The sequence below is a fragment of the Lipotes vexillifer genome, unplaced genomic scaffold (genome assembly GCF_000442215.2).
Source record: "Lipotes vexillifer unplaced genomic scaffold, Lipotes_vexillifer_v1.1 scaffold603, whole genome shotgun sequence".
Lineage (NCBI taxonomy): Eukaryota > Metazoa > Chordata > Mammalia > Artiodactyla > Lipotidae > Lipotes > Lipotes vexillifer.
Genome location: NW_006770698.1, coordinates 245,954 through 269,383, shown reverse-complemented (window position 1 = coordinate 269,383; position 23,430 = coordinate 245,954). Strand labels below are relative to the sequence as shown.

General features: G+C 35.0%; 1 protein-coding gene across 1 annotated transcript in view; it reads left to right on the top strand.

The window, feature by feature from the left end:
- NBN (nibrin) overlaps positions 1-23,430 on the top strand; it is a 45,679-nt gene that overhangs the window by 7,347 nt on the left and 14,902 nt on the right. The window contains 5 exon segments of the mRNA XM_007446315.1: positions 7,940-8,057; positions 8,673-8,866; positions 14,004-14,101; positions 19,349-19,478; positions 21,726-22,001. Of these exon segments, the coding sequence (XP_007446377.1) occupies positions 7,940-8,057; positions 8,673-8,866; positions 14,004-14,101; positions 19,349-19,478; positions 21,726-22,001 (816 nt within the window).

Below are 23,430 nucleotides of genomic sequence, written 5' to 3'. Positions count from 1 at the left end.
CCTGGGCCAGAATATTAACAGCGCTGTGGCCTTGGGAATTGAGCTGATTTCTTCTAAGTGTCAGTTACCTCCTTTGAAAAATGAGACTAATACCTGTCCTGCTGAGTGTCTAAGTATTCAGTATTATTAGTATTAGTGTAAGTATTATTTATCTTAACTAGTGGTATACATAAAGTCTGAGCATATTGCCTGGCATCATAATAGGTGCTTATTAAAAGAAGTGTAGCTAATTGCAATATCTGGGAAGATTCATAGTAGCTTGATTATTTATTTAATTTTTTGGATGCTCTGCTAAATTTGTGAACCACCAGACTAAAGGATCTATCCACTGTATGTATTGTATTAGTAATGTTTGCAGTAATATAAGCTATGGTTGAGGAGGAAGATATTTGTGATTTTTCTTTTCAGATTGCATGGTTAAAATACTGATGACTATAAAACGGTGGGTGTTTTTAGTCAACATAAGAACATGCTTGCTTAAAATGTATGTCAGTAGCTTATAGTCTATATGGCATAATAGATTTGAGGAAGTTTTAAAAATCTAAAATTCTATGCAAATTAAGTATTTTATTACCCAATTTAAGTTAAGTATTACCTATTCAAGCTAAGTATTTTATTACCAATTTAAAAATATTACTAGCTATTATAAGCTAATTTGCCCAGTACATATATTTTTAGGAACTATTTATACCTGATAATATGTATCTGCTTTTAAAAGTAACTGAATATCAGATTTTTCTCTTTGTTTTTAATTTTCATTTGGGAGGTTTCTTATATTTTATAATCTGGTTAACAGAAAATATGCTTTCCTCTGGAAAGAGATCTTCAGACTTTATTTTATTTATTTTTTGGCCACACCAGGTGGCTTGCAGGATCTGAGTTCCCTGACCAGGGATTGAACCTGGACCCTTGGCAGTGAAAACGCAGAGTCCTAACCACTGGACCACCAGGGAATTCCCGAGATTTTAAAATAGATGATTCTTAACCTTTTTTGAGTCCTAGACCCCCTGTGAGAAAATGAAAGCACTGGTCTCTCCTCTAGAAACTTCACTTACTACCAACTTACATAGTATTTCAACAGAATTACATTTTTCCCTGAAGCCTATTTATGACCCTCCCTAGAAAAGTTGATAAATCCTATAAATAATGACTCTTGTTACAGATAATAAACCATTGTTAATTCTAGATTACTTAAGAGTGGAAGGGTCTGAATTTTTACTACTGGTGATATGTTTTATGGTCTTAGAGTTTTTAGAATTAGTCATTGATTCTTGCTTATTTCAGATTCTCAGGTGTATTTAACCTTGTTTTTTTGTTTTTTTGTTGTTTTTACTTTAGATTAGGCATAGTTTTTTCCTGGCTTCAATTTGCGATTGTATTAACTTAGATGGCTATAATAAAACATCCCTACTCTAAGACTGTTCACTAACTCCTAATTCAGTGTTAACCAGGAAAGACTATTACATTAGTTCATGTTTGATTATGGCAACTGATAATCAAGTTTTTAATACTATTTTAAAATACGTAGTTTTTTGCCTTAATAGATTGCTATACTTATTGGGATCCATTTTGATATGTTTGTTGAAGACTAATTTGACTCCATACTCAATTAAATAGAAAAATGATTAAATTTAAGATATTAAATAGTAGTAGGATGGATTACAAAAGGGATATGAGATAAATTGTGGTGGCTCTTCTATTACATAACTACCTGTTCTTTTAGTTCTGTAAAAGCATTATCACTAGTCCTGAATTTAAATTAGGAGGCACACTATAATATTTTTACCTAACAAAATGTGTAGTCCTTTTTGGTACAGTCATGTCTGCATCTTTGCACTGTTACCACGGAACAGAGTAAGTGAAGGGTTAAGATAGAGTACCTGATATGGTTTGTGATACCTAATTTTCCTATACTGTTATCAAAGTACCAATGTAGATGAAGTCATTTTTAGGTTACATTTAAAAGAAGTATTTAATTTTGATACTCTGTGCTCTAATAAAGGAAGTTCATTAAAATATTATATATGTCTGAATGTAAAAAAAATGATCCTCAAGAGAAAAAGGGAGTTTCCCTTTCTCAGTTTATTTTAAACAACAAGCAGCATTGTTTTCAGAAAACACTGTTGGGAGAGAGTCCTTACATCATACAAAACTTGCTGGTTATGCCAAGAATGAAAGGCCCTGACTGCCCTATACCCAGGCCATTTCTCAGGGTTATGTTTGCAGTGAGAAACCTGGAGGGATGAGGTAATATCTCCTTCCCAGGACAGAGAGCAGGCCTGCTTATAGCTTGTTATAAAATGGGTGGATTCCCAAGTTCAGTGTAACACTACCCATGGTATATACCTCTCCTGTAACACAACCCACGGTATGTACCTTCTATGTCATCCCCAGGGGACTTGGCATTGAAGGAGACCTGCTGCAAACACACTGAGGCTTGCTGCTTGCTTTGTCTCTGACCCAGGAGTCTTCTGTCTCCTGCCAGCATCCATGAAAGAGGAATAGGTTAACTTATTAGCTTGTAATAAAATCTCGGACCCAAGAGACACATTAGCATGAAACAATCTTGGTAAATGAAAGTTTAGGAAGCTTATAGAGTTGACCTTAAATAATCAATTAAAATTTAAAGCAAAGAAATTTAACACACACTAGAGATTTTTTTCCTGGAGATACAAGCTCAGATTTACAAGATTTACAAGTTGTGGATGCCAGTGTAATTCAAACCTTTTGGAGATCACCAAAAAACATCATGAAATCATGAACATGTACCTTTGGTACTAATGAAATAAACAGCTATCCAGATGTTGGGCAAAGAAATATTGTGGCTTGGAATAGTTTCCACAGCCAGAATTATACATGAATTCAGAAAAATTCTGTATTTGGAAAATCTTGGGACAGAAGTGAAGATGATGTGCTCTGAGTTAGATGAAATTTATTGAACATCATGTGAAGAATTTATATAAAGTTTTAAAATGTACATAGGAAAAAGTCAATATTTCTAGATTAATATTTTATAGAATTTGTGAATAATATGTACCAGTTACTACAAAATAAAGCATAATTATTTTATTTGTAGCTCTTGAAGTTTCTGTGTAAGTATGCCAAAAAATGTTTTAATTTTTTCATTATAGAAGTTAGAGGTCACTTTATATTTATGGTATTCTCGTATTCAGGCAGTGTGCCTCTAACCTAGGTCTCTGCCAAGTTAATTTACTGTTTTCCAATTTTATTACTAGCTGTCAAATCACTATAGCCTCAATGATGCTTTAAAACTTCTAGAATGTAATTTTTCAGAAATATTGATTTTTTAATGATGTTTTCTTCACATTTATCACTAGTCTCTCCTTTCTTGTTTTCATCCTTAATACTACTAAAGAGAGAAAGATTTTTCTACATATATGAAGTTCCAGAACATGGTCTATTATTTGTCACTGTATTATATATATGATATATTTATATATATCATATATATATATCATATATATGTATATGTATGTATGACTCCAACATTTGATTTGATTCTTGATAATACGGTGGGTTTTTTTCCTTTCAAGATCAGTCTTATTGAGTATTGGGGCTCAAATTTACCAGTGTTTTTAAAAGAAAACCAAAATACATTTTTCTAGTCCCAGAATTTTAATACTCACATTTGTATTGTATTACTTTCTGTCTACTTCTAATTTATTAGGTGAAATTTTTATTTCTGTTTTATACTGTCAGTTTATTTATTAAATATTTATTGAACCAGGCAAGATAGACCTGAGGATATAATGATGAGTCAAAAAGCATTACAGTTTCTGCCATCTTGGCACTTAGTAGAGGAACCAAACATCAAAGAATCACACAAATAAAAGTTAGAACTCTGGAAAGCTAATTGCATATCATTCTCATGGAATGTGACTTGGTATAACAAATGTTCACTCTTCATTGAACTAAACTGTAGTTAACTGTTATCTATTATCTGTGGCAAAATTAAGAATGACAGTGTGAAAAACACAAAGCTGTAGATAATTTAAAAATGCTATTTTAGTCATTAGAAAGCAGTAGGAATCTCACATTTACTCAGTCATATGTATGTATTAAACATTTACATTCTATTTTTGTCTGAGACTGGCCCAATAATCTAGTGTTGTTACATTACTATGTAGACTAATTTGTAAACACTCATTTGTATATATATGAAGGCTTTTACACTAAAAGTGTAAGCTACGGAGGAATTTTCTTGAAAGGGATGTAAGGTGTTTGATGAAGAGATATTAAAATTTTTCCTATTTATGAATTAGAATGCCTGTTAATTTTTTAGCGCTACCTATTTTCTCATTGTAGATTTAATTAATAGTTAAAATAGTTTCCACTATTCTCTGTATATGTTTAAAAGTAGAATAAACAGCATTTTAAAGTCAGTTATTTAGAAAACTGCAGTAACTCCCCGGGTTTGCATTGCATCCTACCAACTAAATCTGCTCTTACCTGCAGATAACTCACTCATCTGACATTGCAGATTCTAGGAATCACTACTTTAAAATAGACTTAAAACATCCATTAGTAATCTAGCAGATTAAAACACATGCGTTTGTGGTTTAGTCAATTATAAAGTTTTTTTTTAATTAATAAAGTTTTAGTCATGACAGCTTACTGTATGAGATAATGTATGTTTCCAAGGAGAAATCTGGGGGGTGGGAGGAGGGAAATGTAAGGAAATTAGTTCTGAAATGCTGGATGGTGACTCTTATGACCAAAACATTTTTGTCATATTGGATGTTGCTCTCTGTGGTTAGTTAACTCTAGTGACTGATTGTCCAGATTCCCCCCATCCTACATTGTCCCCTCATCATCACCATTATGCTTTAGTAATTTTTTAAAAATCTTTTTTAAAGACTATTTTTTAGAGCAGTTTTAGGTTCACAGCAAAATGGAGAGGAAAGTACAGGTTTCCTGTACTCCCACTGCTCCCACACATGCATAGCCTACCCCGTTATTGATATCCCCCACCAGAGTAGCACATTTATTACAATCGATGAGCCTACATTGACACATCATAATCACCCAAAGTCCATATTTACATTAGGATTCAGTCTTTGTATTGTACATTCTTTGGGTTTGAACAAATGTAGAATGACATATATCCATCATTATAGTATCATATGGAGTATTTTCACTGTCTAAAAACCCTCTGTACTCTACCTATTCATCCCTTCCACTTCCCCAATTCCCAGCAACCACTGATCTTTTACTGTCTTCATAGCTCTGCCTTTTCCAGAATGTCATATAGATGGAATCATACAATATGTAGCCTTTCCAAATTGGCCTTTTTCACTTAGTAATATGCATTTAAGTTTCCTCCATGTCTTCTCATGGCTTGATAGCTCATTTCTTTTTAGCACTGAATAATATTCCGTGTTTGAATGTACCACAGTTTATTTATTCATTAACTACTGAAGGACATCTTGGTTGCTTCCAAGTTATGGCATGAGTTCGTCTTCTCTGGGTAAATCCCAAGAAGCACGACTGCTGGATCATGTGGTTAAGAATGTGTTTAGTTTTGTGGGAAAGTGCCAAAGTGTCCTCTAAAGTGGCTGTACCATTTTGCATTCCCACCAACAATGAATAAGAGTACCTGTTCTTCTACATGTTCACCAGCATTTGGTGGTATCAGTGTTCTAGATTTTAGCCATTCTAATAGGTGTGTAGTGGTATCTCTTTGTTTTAATTTGCATTTCCTTGATGATATATAATATTGAGCATCTTTTCATATGCTTATTTGCTCTCTCTGTATTTCTTGGGAGAGGTATCTATTAAAGTCTTTGGCCCTTTTTAAAAATCAGGTTGTTTGTGTTCTTGTTGAATTTTAAGAGTTCTTTGTATATTTTTGATAACAGTCAGATGTGTCTTTTGTAAGTGTTTTCTCCTGGTCTGTGGTTTGTCTTCTCATTCTCTTGATGTTATCTTTTACAGAGTGGAACTTTTTAATTTTAATGAAGTCTAGCTTATCATTTATTTATTTCATGGATGAAGCCATTGGTGTTATATTTAAAGAGTCATCTCCATATCCAAGGTCATCTAGATTTTCTCCTGTGTTATCTTGCAGGAGTTTTATAGTTTTGCATTTTATGTTTAGGTCTGTGATCCATTTTGAGTTAATTTTTGTGAAGAGTGTAAGATCTGGGTCTAGATTCATGTTTTTTGCATGTGAATGTCCAGTTCCATCACCAATTGTTGAAAAGACTAAGCTCCATTGTACTGCCTTTGCTCTGTTGTAAAAGATCAGAATTGACTCTATGTGAGTTTATTTCTGGGCTCTTCATTCTCCTCCACTGATGTATTTGTCTATCTTTTTGCCAGTATCATGCTTTTTTTTTAATTAAAATTTTTTTTTTAATTTTTAAAATTTTTTTGGCTGCGTTGGGTCTTTGTTGCTGTGCGCAGGCTTTCTCTAGTTGCGGTGAATAGGGGCTGCTCTTCGTTGTGGTGTGAGGGCTTCTCATTGCAGTGACTTCTCTTGTCGCGGAGCATGGGCTCTAGGCACGCGGGCTTCAGTAGTCGTGGCATGTGGGCTCAGTAGTTGTGGCGCATGGGCTTAGTTGTTCCATGGCATGTGAGATCTTCCCGGACCAGGGCTTGAACCCATGTCCCCTGCGTTGGCAGGCGGATTCTTTTTTTTTTTTTAATCTTTTCTTTTATTTATTTATTTATTTTAATTTATTTATTTTTGGCTGCTTTGCGTCTTCGTTGCTGTGCGCGGGCTTTCTCTAGTTGCAGCAAGCGAGGGCTACTCTTCATTGCCGTGTGCGGGTTTCCCATCATGGTGGCTTCTCTTGTTGCGGAGCACCAGCTGTAGGCGCGCGGGCCTCAGTAGTTTTGGCGCACGGGCTTAGTTGCTCTGCGGCATGTGGGATCTTCCCGGACCAAGGCTCAAACCTGTGTCCCCTGCAATGGCAGGGAGATTCTTAACCACCGCGCCACCAGAGAAGTCCCACACTCTCTTGATTACTGCCGCTTTACATTAAGTCTTGGATTCTGTAGTGTTAGTACTCCAACCTTGTTGTTCTTCCTTAATATTGTGTTGGCTGTTCTGGGTCTTTTGCCTCTCCATGTAAACTTTAGAATTTGTTTGTTAACATTCACAAAATAACTTGCTGGGAGTTACTGGGATTGTGTTTAATCTATAGATCAAGTTGGGAAGAACTGACATGTTGACAATATCAAGCCTTTCTATCCATGAACATTAATAATTTTTACTAGAAGGTAGAGAGAGAAACTAAAAGTCTGCTCAGTTATGAATAGCTGTAACAAAAGATCTGATTATATAGAAAGTTGAAACTATGAACTGAATTATCTGTTGATTTTACTTCTCTATTTTCTTCTTTTTCCTAATCTCTATGGATGATTAAGATGTGTTTATAGTGTTATATTAAAGAGCTAAAAGATTGTGTTTTTAAATCTTTGGGAATTTTATTTAAACTCACAAAATGTAGGTTTTAAAATTCCCTGAGCTTCTCCAAAAAGATTTGTAACAAAACACGTGTAGCAGTAGTTCATAGAATTACAGTATGAACATTATTACTAATACTTACTGGTTCCTAAGCAAGCACAACATGCTAATAGAATTTGATCTTTAATGGATGATGTTTCAACTATTTGGTTTTGTTTTTTTTTGTTGTTGTTGTTTTGTTTTGTTTTTACTTTTTTTAAACTTTTTAATTACTTTTTCTCTCTTAACTATTTGTAATTTGTTGTAAGTTGTTTGATTCATATATATTTAATTGTATCTCATTATGAGTCCTTAAGTCCCAGATAAAACTCTTAATTTTTTAATAATATAACGGTATTATGGAAATTAAGCCTTTCTAGTGTCTAGATTGCCATTCCATTTAAAAATCTAATGTTATACATACAGTGTAGTGTATAATTAGAATGTACTTTATTTTATTTTTTATAGTTTTTACCCACCTATTGATGAACCAGTTATTGGAAGTAAAAATATTGATCTGTCAGAACGACAGGAAAGAAAACAAATCTTCAAAGGGAAAACATTTGTCTTTCTAAATGCCAAACAGGTAATGTTATAAGCTAAATTTTGGCAAAGAAAATGTTATAAACTAGGATAAATTATTACTGTTGTCAATAGTTGTTAATGCACTTCCCTTTGAGATTTTGTGTAGAAGTGTGAAGTGAAATAAAAAATTGCCCAGGCACCAGAACTTGCCTAGCGTTCATGTATATGACTATGGCATTTCTTAATATCTCTTAATTGGCTTATTAATTAAGTTTATATAAATACGTACAGGGAGGAGACCAAAAACTTTGGTTTAAGTTCTAACTTGTTCGGTTAGTAAGCAGCTGTTGAATGTCTTCTGTGTGCTGAAATGACAGTTCCAGGAGTTAATGTTGCAAGTGGAAAAATCATGCAAGTAAGCCCACAGTTACAGTGCTGTGTGAAGAGGAGCTGTAGATGATGTAAGGATTCCAGGGCTGCAGTGGTACCTGGTGAACTAGGGATTTTCTCAGAGTGGAAGCTCAGATTGTCCTCTCAGGAAGTATTATAAAATCAATTCTCTTCAATTCTGCTTATATTTTATTTCCCAAATCAAATTCTTATAATTTTAAGAATGTATTCAAGACATTAATTATGGCTATTTCATTACTTTTTTTCTTTTTCTTTCCATTTTTAGCATAAAAAATTAAGTGCAGCAGTTGTATTTGGAGGAGGAGACGCTAGGTTGATAACAGAAGACAATGAAGAAGAAGATAGTTTCTTTTCAGCTCCTGGAACTTGTGTTGTTGATGTAGGAATAACAGATTCACAGACCTTGATTCCTGACTCTCAGAAAAAACGGATTCATTCAATTATGGATATACTCCAGAGGTACAGAATTATTCTTTATTAGTTAAAAAAAAAAAAGGGCAAGTAGGTGATTTTATAGGTAACTTTTTTTGCACTCCACATAATAATGTAAAGGTATATACAAGAATTATTGTAAAGATTTTATTGTGTATGGTACTTGGAAATTTATTGTGACTTAGTATGCTAGAAATAGAATATATTTATCCATGTCAGTTTTATCTCAATATTTATTTTCTGCTGCTTTTTTGTTACTTTAATAGAATTTGCAGAATATACCTCTCTTAATAAAGCAGTATTTGTTTTTCTCTAGAATATGTAGTTGAGAAAGGTAAAACTCAAATGTAAAATTGTTCTGAAATAGCCTCAAGCTGGAATGTATTTTTCCTTTGTTTATTACCCATCGAAAATTTGTATAAAAATTAGGCTATTATGGCTATATAGGCTGTTACGGGAAAGCAGGAAAAAAAGTATCAAGTATCCTAGGATAGTGTTTGTAGTGTGGAGGGGTGGCAGTTTGAAAGCACTAAAGCAAGGATTTTTTTCCTGGACTCTTTACTGGTGTTAATAATCTTAGCATTTTTGAAGCACAAAGTAAAAAAATCAGCCTTGGCAGTCTGTTGACTGAATTTCTATTCACCTAGTAAAAAATAGTTAGGGCTGGGACTTCGCTGGTGGTCCAGTGGCTAAGAGTCCACACTCCCAATGCAGGGGGCCTGGGTTCAATCCCTGTTGAGGGAACTAGATCCCACATGTTGCAACTAAAAGATCCTGCATGTTGCAACTAAAGATCCTGCATGCTGCGACTAGAAGATCCTGCACACCACAACTAAGACCCAGCGTGGCAAAATAAATAAATAAATAATTTTAAAAAATAGGGCCTAGGGTATTTATATGTCTAAAAAGTCCATAAAATAAGCTCTCCACAGTATTCATTTTTCCTGACCCAGGAGTCTTTCCGACCATGAAGATTGCTTTTTTTTTTAAATGGGTTTGCCAAAGTAAAAAGTAAAATTTCAGTCATGTGTCCCATAAATATTTTGCTTAATGGAGATGTGTTAACTGCTGTGAAAAAGAAAATATTTGTGTAACAAAAATACCATCTTACTACCACAACCAAAATATACCGTGATTCTATTGTGTTTTAGGCACTGGGAATATAATGGTTAACAAGATAGCTATGGACCCTGCCACCACTGGAGCTTACTGTCTAGAGGAAAAGACAGATAAAGACAAGTAAACAGATAATTACAAATGTATAAGAAAGCAGAATAACAGGGCAGAGGGGAGAAGTTTATTTTAAATAGAGAAGGCTTCTTTCAGGCAGTATTTTACTTATGACCAGTTTACCAGTCTTTAAAAGCCATGCTGAGCAATAGCAATAATAGCTTACTTACATAATACTGGATACTGTAGCAGGTCCTGTTCTAAGAGTTCTACATATATTAAGACATTTAATCCTCATACAATCACGTGTATTTTTACTGTTATGTTCCCCGTTGTGCAGAGAGGGCAAAAGGGGATTTGAGTAGAACACAGGGAGCGAGCAGAGGAGCCAGGATGTGAATACATGCAGTCTGGTTCCAGAGTCCATGCTCTTTACCATTACATCTTGCTGCCTTGCTGGAGTGAGAGGTTGCTCAGAGGCTGGTGACTTCATCATGAGACGACATTTTGTTCTGTACTCTCTGGCTCCTGTTTCAATTTGGTCATAGAGAGAGGACAATTTTACAGTTTGAGAAAGACTATCACTTAAAATAACACCTGTCCATTTAGTCCAAGCCATTGATAGCAATTGAAGGTACAGTTATATCAAACCAGTAAAGTCAGCTATTGACTGAATTTCAGACAATAGGGCAACATTGGGATGGGTTAGTTCCATGGTGCCATTGATTAGTTGTCAGAAGTGGGTATAGGATATCAGTGATTAAAATTAAATATCTCTGAAAAAGATTTGAAGTCTAGGGGAACAATATAACCCTGTTTTTGTTCTTTCCCAATGTCTTAGCCCATATTTGGGAACTCTTCCTGTTACTAATTTGTTTTCTCTTTATCCTCTCCCCCTTTGCCTTATCCTCTTCTCACCTGTTCCACAGCTTTGCATAAAATTGAATGAATCATAATCTTTGGATCATGATACACCGTCATCACTGAACTATAAATAATACACATTCATTTTGTTCACTAATTATTTAGTTATTTAAATAAATTTTTATTATTGTAAACTGCTACTGAGATTATCTTTGTATGTTTCCTATTGGTACTTGTGCAGGATTTTCTTTGGGATATATTACTACATTACTAGGGTTAGAACACTCAACAGTATCAAAACTGTTTTCCGCTTTATACTCCCACCCACGGTATATAAGAGATTAAGTTAGATGCACATCATTTTCAATACTCGGTATTTTCAGACTATCATTTTTGCCAATTTAATGGTTATATAATCATATCTTGTGATTTTGATTTGTATTTCCCTGATCACCAGTGATGGTTAACATTTCTTCAAAAGTTTATTAGATGTTAATTTTTCCATCTTTGTGAAATACACGTCTCTTGCCCAGTTTTCTATTGGTATAATTATCTTTTTTTGTTTTAAATACAGATTTCCCCAGTTTTATGTGTTCTTTTGTGTGCAGTGTACGTGTGTGTATTTAGTTCTATATAATTTTATTACATGTGTAGGTTCATGTATTCACCATAGTTAAGATACAGAACAGTTCCATCACCACAAGAATCCCTCATGTTGTTCTTTTATAACCACATACCCCTCCCTACCTCCCCCTCCCTGTCCCTAAACTTTGGCAACCACTAATTTCTTCTTCATTTCTAAAATTTATTATTTAAAAAATGATACATAAATGAAATCATACAGCATGTAGCCTTTTAGAATTTTTTTTTTCACTCACCATAATTCCTCAGAGATTCATCTAGGTTTTGTGTATCAGTAGTTCATCCTTTTTTTATTGCTGAGTAGTGTTTCTTGGTATGGATAACCATGGTATGGATATTGTCTCTTTAATTACATTTTCTAGTTTACTGTTGATGTATAGAAATTCAGCTGACATTGATATTAATCTCATATCCCACCACCTCATTGGACTCCCCTTTTATTTCTAATACTTTATAGTCTTTTTTTTGTATAAACCATATCATCTGTAAATAATATTTCTCTCCTCCTTTTTAATCCTTTATGCCTCTGGTACTGCTCTCTCTCTTTTATTCTGTCTCTTGGTTTTGGACCAACTGGGACATCCAAAGCTGTTGGATAGAAGTGGTGATAGTAGCCACATTTATCTCACTATTGACTTTAAAAGTAATGCTTCCAGTATTTCCCCATTTAAGATGATGTATGTCTGTAAAACGTGATTATTAAATGTGTATTTTGTTTTATATAGCCAATCTTTATAACCAATTTTCATGATATAACGTATGTATAGTTTCAAAAGTATTAGTAGGGTAGTAAAATAGCAGTTTTGAATTGCCTGAAATACAAGTAGGTGTATGTGATCACTTGATTATAATACTTTAAAATCTTTTTTTGTGTGTTATTATAAATTCACTTAGAGTTCAAGTCTAAGTTAAACTAATACATACAAAACAATGAATGTTAAGCATTTGAAAAATAACTTTTAAACTACTACAGCCACTTAAAATACATATACATATGTATATTTTACATATTCTGTAGTATGGGTATACTATGGTTTGTTGAGTCATCCATCCATTGAAGGACATCTGCGTTTTTTCAGCTTTTGTTACAAATAAAGCTGATATGAACATTCATGTACAGGTTTCTTTGTGAACATAAGTGTTCATTTCTCTGGAATAAACTCCCAAGAGTGCAGTTTCTGGATTGTATGGTAATTGCATATTTGTGTGCCTTTTTTTTTTAATTTGTAGGAGTTTTTTATATATTCTTGGCATTAATCCTTTTTTCACTTTTATGTGATTACATAAAAGATTGCAGAATCTGTTACCACTTTGTAAATTATCTTTTTATTGTGTTGATGAATGAAAGCCCTTAATTTTAATAACCTGAAAATTAACAATCTTTCATAGTCAGTGCTTTTTGTATTTTGTTTAAGAAATCTTTTTCTACTCGTAGATCAAAAAGATATTCACCTATATTTTTTACTAATTTGTACTAGTGTTTTGATATTTTGTTTTGAAATTTATTTTTGATCTCTCTGGAATTGATTCTGTTTTATATCAAGACCTTACATGCATGGGAATGTTTTTGGCCTTCTTTTCCATTGAGCAGTATGTCTCTTCTTATACTAATACCACGTTTACTACATTGTCTTAATTACTATAACAGTTTAAGTCCTCATATCTAGTAGGACAAATATTTTCTTTCTGCTCTTCTTCAGAAGCATCCTGGCTATTCTTGGCTTTTTATTTTTCCATATACATTTTAGAATCATCTTTTTAAAAACTTAACAAAAAAACAAATGTTAAGCATTTGAAAATGACTTGTTAAGCTACTACAACCACTTAAAATATCTCTACAATAAGTATTAAAAGGAGTTTTAAAGCTCTTAAAATTTGGGGTGTAGTTTCTATATAGCATTATTAAGTTATATTAAATTATGTTTGTTTTATAAAATCAGTCATTATTCACATTACAGAATAACAGAAGATAGGTTCACCATAAGATTCCTTTAATAAGAATATTTATTAATACATGTAAATTTGGTAAAATGATTTGATTTACTAACATACGTATAGATGTAGCTTATTTATAGTTCTTTGTACTTTTCTCCCTCCTTATCCTTCTGCCCTCTTTTTCTCTCTTTTAAGTTTTATCTTAGGATTCTAGTAATCATAGATTTGCTTTAAAAAATCTATTTTATTGCTTCATCTGGGTATTATTCTGAAAATTATAGAGTTTTAGAACTGGAAGGATCTGTATCCTTTACTCTAGACCTTTGTTTTACAGATGAAATAACTGAATTACTAAAAGGTGGTGAACTTACCCAATGTAACATTGCTCCAGTGAATAAGCTAGTACTATAGGTATTTGCAGTTCTCTCTGTACCATAAAATTGTGATGTCACTTTGGGGGGGGGGCAGGGAAGATAGATTCAGTTTGACATCATCTTAATAAAAGTTGTCAGTTTTAATATATCATCATACTTAAACTATTTTATTCTAACAGGCAAGGTCTTAGACCTATTCCTGAAGCAGAAATTGGATTGGCAGTTATTTTCATTACTACAGAGAATTACTGTGATCCTCAGGGCCAGTCCAGTACAGGTAATTAAAATACTATTTTATTGATTCTTTAGCAACTTTATTGTATAAATTGATGATTGGCTGTATCTCCATCATTTTTTTAAATATTTATTTATTTATTTGGCTGCATCGGGTCTTAGTTGCAGCATGCGAGATCTTTGTTGCAGCACGCGGGCTCCTCTCTCCCTGTAACATATGGGCTCTAGAGCGCACGGGCTTTGTTGCCCCACAGCATGTGGGGTCTTAGTTCCCCAACCAGGTATCGAACCCATGTCCCCTGCATTGGAAGGCAGATTCTTAACTACTGGACCACCAGGGAAGTCCCTGTATGTACATTATACTTGCCAGGGGTGACCATCTTCACCGTCTTTTAAAAGCCATATGTTTATCTGTTCATTTATTCATTCGATAAGTATTTGTGGCTGCCAAGTATTAGGCACAGTTGTAACTACTGAAGATACAGTGGTGAATAAAGTAAACAAGATATCTGTTACTGTGAACTTTATATTCTAAAAGTCAGGATTCAGACAGTTAACAAGCAAACAAACACATCTGATAAGTTCTGTTAAGGCCAAGTACAAAGAGAAAGCTAAAACAAGATGATGTGATAATGACTGGGAGTAGGCTATTTTAGATTGGTAGTCAGGGACAGTCTCACTTAAGATGTCATATTTGAGCCTCACGTGTCCTGAATGATGAGAAAAGGCAGCCATGGGAGGATATGGATAGCAGAATTCCAGGTAGAAGGAACAGATCACAATTGTGTCTGTGTGGAGAATGGATTCCAGGGGTCCAAAATGGAAGTAGGGATATGAGTAGAAGCTGTTGTGGAGGTCCAGGTGAGAGCCTGGTGCCTTGGACCATGGTGGTAGTAGTAGAGATGCAGAAAAGCAAATAAATTCAGGCCAAATTTTGGAACTAGACCCAGCACACCTTGCCCGTGGAGGATTTAGAAACAACTCCTAATCTTTTGGCATGAGTAGCTCGTTGGGTGGTGATGCCATTTACAGAGATGAAGAATACATATTATAATCAGCTCAGTGTTGACTATCACAAAAGCCAGTTTACTCAGGGCAGCTATTACCCCTTGGTTTGTTTTTTTTTTTTTTGGTTACGTGGGCCTCTCCCGTTGCAGAGCACAGGCTCCGGACACGCAGGCTCAGCGGCCATGGCTCACAGGCCCAGCCGCTCCACGGCATGTGGGATCTTCCCGGACCAGGGCACGAACCCGTGTCCCCTGCATCGGCAGGTGGGCTCTCAACCACTGCGCCACCAGGGAAGCCCTACCCCTTGGTTTTTTAAAACTCATTCACCTACTTTTCTTGATAAGCTGATGTTGCCATCAAGAAGATGGTTTATTTATTCTTTTCTTCTCGCTTCTTTACCTTAGATATTTTTACATTTAGTCTTCCTCGTAACTTTTCTTTGTCTAGCTATGTGTGCATCCATTTGGTATTTCTTTATACATTTATTTGCCTCCTAAGTTCTTTTTATAGCTATTTGTCAGCAGTTATTGGACTTTGACTAAAAGACAAGTTAGGACAGGACTACTTAATAATACACTCCAGGGGGTATCATTTACATTGTAGCCCACTGAATGGCACCTATAGAATTGGACACTGTACCTCCTGATTAGTAATAATAGCTGCTGTCTCTTGAGTTTGCAGAGACTGAAGCATGTGCTTTACACAAGGCGTTACAATTTATTCTGCAAAACAATCCTTTTAAGATAGATGACATTGTTTGCATTTTATAGATGAGGGAACTGATGTACAGAGAGGTTAAGAAATTAGCCAGAGGTCACATAGCAAATAATTTGATTCAAACTGACTCTTGAAGTCAAAGCTTTTATGATGTTATTACACTGCTATTATGATTGATGGTGTGGGGGTTACTGGGAGCAGATGTAAAAGGATAAGCAGATTAGTACTTGGATTTTATGATTTGGTTAAGAATGTTTATTCACCTGATATCTGTACCCTTTCCCATGAGTACACTAGATATGTTTCTGTCTATACATGGGTAACTTTCAAATACAGATTTAAGAGCTTGTGAAGTTTCCATAATAATTGTGATATGGTGAATGTTTCCTCAAAATTCAGGACTAACATTCTTAGAATTTATCCTTAGAGTCAGAAGTTAAAGACCAACTCTTCAGCCTCTCTTAGAGAGAAAGCTACTTTGATGTGGATACCAAAATGAGCCATATTCTTATAGAAGCTGTCCATTAGAAAACTCCACAACCCTTTAGAAATAGCATGTACTGTAGATACTATTTTGTTGATTGTGTATTTCTGTTCTGTTACAGAAAAAAATAAAACGCTATGTGTAATTTCAGACTTTAACAGCACAACAAAAAATATGTAAAAATAAACAATCATTGGGTCTATGTGAGTATCTCCTCTTGTCCCAGGTTCCTGTTTGGAGCAACTGTCCTCTGTTCTCTTTTAGAAAACTAGTCTCAATTAGATATGTGCTTCAGAAACATTTTTTTCAAATTCACATTCTCTGTATTCCAGGATATTCTGGGATGCAGCCAAGGCATCAGATTTTTTTGGTTTCTTTTGCTTGATTTTAACCTCCTGTTTGTCATATAAACTCCAAGAAACTAGGGAAGGACTGAACTAGAGAGGAGCCTTCTTTTATATAAATGGAGGAGGCACTCAGACTATAAATTTAAGTCATTTTTTACTCATACAAAACTTGAAATTCTTCCTCTGCAGCTTCTGCTCAACAGGTCTGCTACCATCCCCTCCCACAGCCACTGCCCTATTTAACCCTCCATGTCTTTATTTCCTGAGGGCTGTTCTAACTGCCCTCAGTAAGGTCCTGCCTCCATATTCATCTCTACAGTTAATATTTCACTTTGCCACTAGAATCACTTTCCTTTCTCCTAAAAACTTTTACTAGTTCTTATTATCTATAGAATAAATCCCTAAGCCCTTTGTCTAGACTTTCGAGCCTTCAGCAGTTTAGCTGTAGCCTATCTCTTCCCATCCTCATCTTTTTTTAATATACTTCCCTACAGAATACATATGCCATATTTTTTTATGTGCCATACTCCTTGACCTTGCTCATCATGGTCCTTGTTCCTAGAATGCTAGCACTGCTCTTCAAAATCTGACTCCTTCCACAAATGCTCACCTCTTTCGTGAAGTTTTTCTAGGTTTTTTACTCTCCCATAACTCTTCTCCAAGTCAGGTTAATTATTCTGGTTTTTTATACCCCAGTAACTTTTTTTTTTTGCGTTCCAGTTAGAATTTTTTCCTACTTTGAAGCATAGCCAGTTGTTTCCATGCCTCTTTCAGCCACTAGACTGATTATAAACTCTTACTAATTTTGGTTTCTCTGACATCACCAAGCCCAATACTTGTCTGTAGTTGGTATGAATATTTGCTTAGTTGAACTAAGTTATTGGTACACAAGATTATCTTTGCTAGGGTGGAGCAACAAAATTTTATCATCCACTGTTAGAAATGTATTTATGGCCAGAAGGTCCTTAAAGATCATCTAATCTTTCTATTAAAAGGTAAGACACCTCAAGGCTGAGAAAAGGTCCCATAAATAAAACAGCCAAGACAATCCTAAAATTGGGGTCTTGTGACTGCTAGACCAGCATCTTTTCTATTGTGTTATTTCATATGGAAACAAGGTCATAAGGAATTGATAAAAAATCTACATTATAATTAGTAGTATTATTTCTTGCACATATTCATAGGTAGGTCTGTGTGGGTTCCAAGTCATAGGCATCAGACTTACAATTATAGAACACGGCTAGTTTTGGGGGGAACAGAGTGAATGCATGTCTTCTTTCCTCCCTTTTTCTCCTTTGTTTCCTCCTTTCCTTCCATATTCATTCATTTATCTTTCAACAAGTATTTATTGAACCTTTTTATATGCCTTTAATTACTCTAAACACTTGGAATAAAGAGGTGAGCAGAGTAGAGCAAATCCCTACCCTCCTGGTATTTTAGCAAGGAGAATATTATAAATAATCTTATTGACAGACATTAGTTATTCTGGGTCATTAGATTCAGCTTATGAATATTTCTTTTAATGGTTATATACACATTTGTAATTATTATTTTTTGCAAACTTTGCAAGCTAAGAAGAATTTTAGGGATCTGTATGTATAAGGAAATGCCAGTGAGCTAAGATGGTCATATAAGGAGAGTGGCAGAAGTAAGTTAAATACCTGAATTTGGAGTCAGTTATAAACATTTTATTAAACACATCCTATGTCAGGAGGAGCTAACAGAGTGGTAATTTAGCTTTATACTTAATAAACGTCAACTTAAAATTTTTTTTCAGTTAATTCTGTTAACTTATTTATATCCATTATATACCAAACATTGCTCAGAGATTAGAGATGCAGAAATGAGCAAGACTCAGTCCCTGTTCTCAAGGAGGTTCCAAGTCTAATAAGAGAAAGTAACAAGTAAACAAGTACGGTATACAGTGATGATAACAGCTAACACTTCATAGTCCTTACTATGTTCCAAGCATTTTTCTAAGTGCTGTCCATATATTAGTTCACTTTACCCTTAAAATAATATGTGAGGAAGAAACAGCATGTAATTATCCTCATTTCATAGATGAGGAAACTAAGGCATAGAGAGGTTAAGTAATACAGGTCACACAGCTAGTGTTAAAAAGTTAGTAAGAGTGTGTTAACAGTAGAGTGATGTAAAGGGTGGTATGGGATTCAAAATGAGGGGCATCTAATTCAATGTAGGAGGTTCAAGAGAAGTATTCCAGAAGAGTGGCGCCTGAATTAAATTGCTATTCTGGTATATAAAATGATGAAGTAATCATTATGGTTTTCTGGAGTAGCCAAAAAATTTATGTCTAAAACTGTTCATCTCTTCTTTTCAAATAGTATATTCCTTCTAAAAATTAAATTCACATTGATTTTGATTTGTGTAGACAGTAGTTATACTTTCTGTGGGGGAGAAATTTTAATTCTTTGGTCTCCTGACTAAAGCATAATTTGAATTAGAATTTAAGTTGAGTTTATTTTTATTTAAGTTGATAATAGTTTAACCTGAAGGATTTGATGTGTCTTTAAAATGATTTGCTTCAGGTAAGCCCATCACAGATGCCAACAGGCTGCTGCTCATAGGCTGTTTTGTTAAGTATTTGACTGGAGACAACTGTGTGCTATAGTTAATTCTCTCAACATGGCACAGTCCTAACAATTCTAAGTCACCAAATGTCTATCTTGTGTCTAGCAATTGTGATTCTTTCTTTCACTTCTGTGATTTACAGGATTGAAGACAACAACTCCAGGTCCAAGCTTTTCCCAAGTCTTACCAACCAATGAAAACTTAATGCCAGGTGCCCCAGTGAATACTACAACATATGTAGCTGATACACAATCAGAGCAAGGAGATACATGGTAAAGCTTCATTGTTAACGAACTATTGTTATTATTCTATCAATAGTATATTCAAGAAGTAAAGTCAATGCTTGTATCAAGTCATCTCTTGGGAGGTAAAGAATTGGGAATGTGGGATGCCAGGGAAAATAATATTTTGGGACAGGGTTTAGCAGACTTTTTATAAAGCACTAGAGGGACTTCCCTGGTGGCTCAGTGGTTAAGAATCTGCCTGCCAATGCAGGGGACATGGGTTCGATCCCTGGTCCGGGAATATCCCACATGCCGCAGAGCAACTAAACCCGGGTGCCACAACTACTGGGCCTGCGCTCTAGAGCCTGCAAGCCACAACTACTGAGGCCATGTGCCACAACTACTGAAGCCCGCACACCTAGTGCCCATGCTCTGAAACGAGAAGCCACTGTAGTGAGAAGCCTGCACACTGCAAGAAGAGTAGCCCCCGCTCGCTGCAACTAAAGAAAGCCCATGTGCGGCAACAAAGACCCAACACAGCCACAAATAAATAAATTAATTAAAATTAAAATGAAGCACTAGAGAGTAAATATTTTTGGCTCTGTGGGCCACTGATCTCTGTCACAGCTACTCAACTCTGCCATTGTAGGATTAAAGCAGCCATAGACAACGTGTAAATGAATGAGTGTGGCTGTGCTCCAATAAAACTTAATTTACAAAAACAGGCGGCAGGCCAGATGTGTCCTGCAAGCTGTAGTTTGCCAACTTCTGAAAATGATAAAGTTTTTTTTTTTTAATTCCTTGCAAATGTACATGGAAGACTACAAAGAATTATACTGTTTTATTTGTGACTGGTGAAATAAGTTTGAGATCAATTTGTTTCTATTATATGATGTTGCTTGTATGTGAACATTACTTACAGTTTTAGAGATACTTTATATGTGTGTATCTGGCTATCTAAATAATCAATATTTGTTCATAAAGGTAGTTTTTTTAGTGGTTCTCTGTTTTTTTAATTAATTAATTAATTAATTTGTTTATTTTTGGCTGCATTGGGTCTTCGCTGCTGCGCGCGGGCCCCCTCCAGTTGTGGCGAGCGGGGGCTACCCTTCACCGCGGTGCGCAGGCCTCTCACCGCGGTGGCCTCTCCTGTTGCGGAGCCCAGGCTCCAGGTGCACAGGCCTCAGTAGTTGTGGCAAGCAGGCTCAGTAGCCGTGGCTTGCGGGCTCTAGAGCGCAAGCTCAGTAGTTGTGGCACACGGGCTTAGTTGCTCCGCGGCATGTGAGATCTTCCCAGACCAGGGATCAAACCCGTGTCCCCTGCATTGGCAGGTGGATTCCCAACCACTGAGCCACCAGGGAAGCCCAGTGGTTCTCTATTTGAAGAGGGTTTTTAAAAATAGTTTTTTGGTATTTTTTTTTTTGGGGGGGAGAGCAAGGGTAGCTCATATGTATCCTATGGCATTTTTCACCTAAGACAGTGTATTTTAAATAATCCATAATGAATTATTCATATTGGAAGATACTTATGGTAGCACTATATTAGACCATACTTAAATTTTCACTATACCTACATTTTGTATTGAGATCATAACTTTTAAAAGAGAAACTACAAATTTTTTTAAAAGAGAACTTTTAATATAACTTTTAAAAGAGAAACTTAATTTTTTAGAAGTCAGTTGAATGACAACTTTGGGGTTTTTGGTGAAATAAGAATAGCAAAATTAGTATATATTCAACCATACATTGTAGAACTGTGTGTTTGTGTGTGTGTGTTTAAAATATTTTTCTGATGATCTAGAGTTCTACTCTAGAGTTACGTTCTAGAGACTGCCATCTGGTTGGAATATAACCATATCAGTTCATCAAAAGTGATCTAAATACCCCATTATATTTGAAATTGGAATGATAGCTTATTCTTTTTATAAATTTCCAGTTATTATTAATTTTTTTACCTGGAAATAATTTTACAATTTTAAACAAAGCAAACATCACTTCAGTATATGACCTGGTATAATTCATAATAGGATACTAGGTTGTTATTCCATGTGTGTTTGGCAGTTTTTTATAGAGCATTCCTGACAGTATGTGCTATAGGGGATGAAGAAGAGAAAGGTATCATGTCTTCAGGGAGCTTTGATGACAAAGGAGCTACTTTCTTGGGATAGTAAAATATATTCACTAAACTACTGTCTCAAGATAACTATGTTCTAAAGCTGTATTACTTAAAGGACTTTGTTTCTGGATAAAAATTGCTGTAAACGTGTTTACCTTGCATTCTTTTCTTTTGCTGCAGTATGAATTTGAGTGAAAGGCCAAAAGAAATCAAAATCTTTGGAACAGAACAAAAGTTCAGAATACCTTCACAAGAAACATCCACTGTGAAGGAACCCCACAAAGTAAACTCTAGTAATAATAATATAGTATCAAATACTCTTGTTAGTATGAAAATCCCAGAATATCAGCTTTCACCAACTAAATTCCCAGGTGTAAATAAAAGTGGAGATTGGGCTTCTCAGCATCAGCAAACCAACTCCATCAAAAACTACTTTCAGCCATCTACCAAAAAACGGTATAATTTTTAATACTGCTCTATGTGTCTAAAAATATTAATATTTGTTATACGATTGTAGAATGGTACTAAGTCCATGTTCTGCTTAAGTATGCTTCTGTGGAAAGCTGTGGCCCTTTGAGCTTATTCCCTCTCAGAAATGTCCAAGTCTCCTTCACTAAGGTCATTAGATACATTTTCCCTCAACTTTTTCCTTCTGTTGTTTCATTTGCTATACTTCTCTTGAAGAAGAGGTTTCCCACACCTCAGTTTTTTTGACCTATTTCCCTTGGTCATGTCTCTCATTTCCTCTAGGACCATGCTTCATCAATTATTCTTAATTTCTAGCATGTTTAATATCTTCTTCTAGGTCCTTTTCTTCTGTGTTCAAAGACTCTCTCATTTTTAGTTTTTAAAACCTTCCCTTGACTTGATTTGTTCCTCTAGCTACTGCCCTTTATCTTTTACAATCACTGTTAAACTTCTCATAAAGAGGAGATTATTGTTATTCCCATTTCTATATGAAATATTTCTTAATTCTTAATATTTCATTTGACATGACATTCTTGAAAGTAATCATTGACACAAGTTGCCACCTCTTGTGGCCTTCTGGTAACACTCAACTCTTGAACCTTTGTACTCCTCCTGGTCTCTTGGCTTTTGTGGTAGTGTCCTATCCTGGGTTTTTTTTTTGCCTCTCTGACTTTCTCCTTTGCTCCCTTTGAGGACTTCTTTTCGTCCTGCTATGTATATTGTACTTCAGGTTACAGATGATCAGTATATTTGGTCCTGACTTACTCTTTAAGCATCACTTCTACTTTCCCACAGAAATCTCCTGCTTTTTCCCCTAATCATAGGCCTAAAACTTTCTCCCCTGTCACTGCCTTGTATATATATTTTTGTTAGTAATTTACTTTGTCAAAATCTTTGACTGTTTCTCCTCTGCCTCCCCAAACCAGTAGTGCTGATTCTTATTTTCCTTGTCTTATAAATTCCTCTGTTTCCATCTGTTTGTGTTGCTAGCTCTCTGGTTCAAACGCCGATCATTTAAATTATTACAAAAAACTTCTTGATTGGTTTATTTAGGACCCTGACATTAGATTAGTATTATTAAACTATCACTAACTGTTCCAGTTCAACATGAATCCAGTAAACTAGAGAATAGAGACCCAAGTTTTTGTGCCTCTGTGGGCCTCAGTACAGTTTAAATGAGTCAGGTATTCAGTACTCATTGAATGAATGATACAGTATTGTATAGAATACCCTTAGTCATATATTCACATATTACTTGCAGTATATAGTTTATACTGTATTCTGGATTTAGCCACTTTGACTTACTGTCTTGAATCTAGCTCTCAGTAACCCATCAGGATTTAGTCCCAGGGTAATTTTTCCATGTCCACAGGTTCCCTACATTATAAAGTAAGCTGTTGTTTTCTGACAAGTTTTT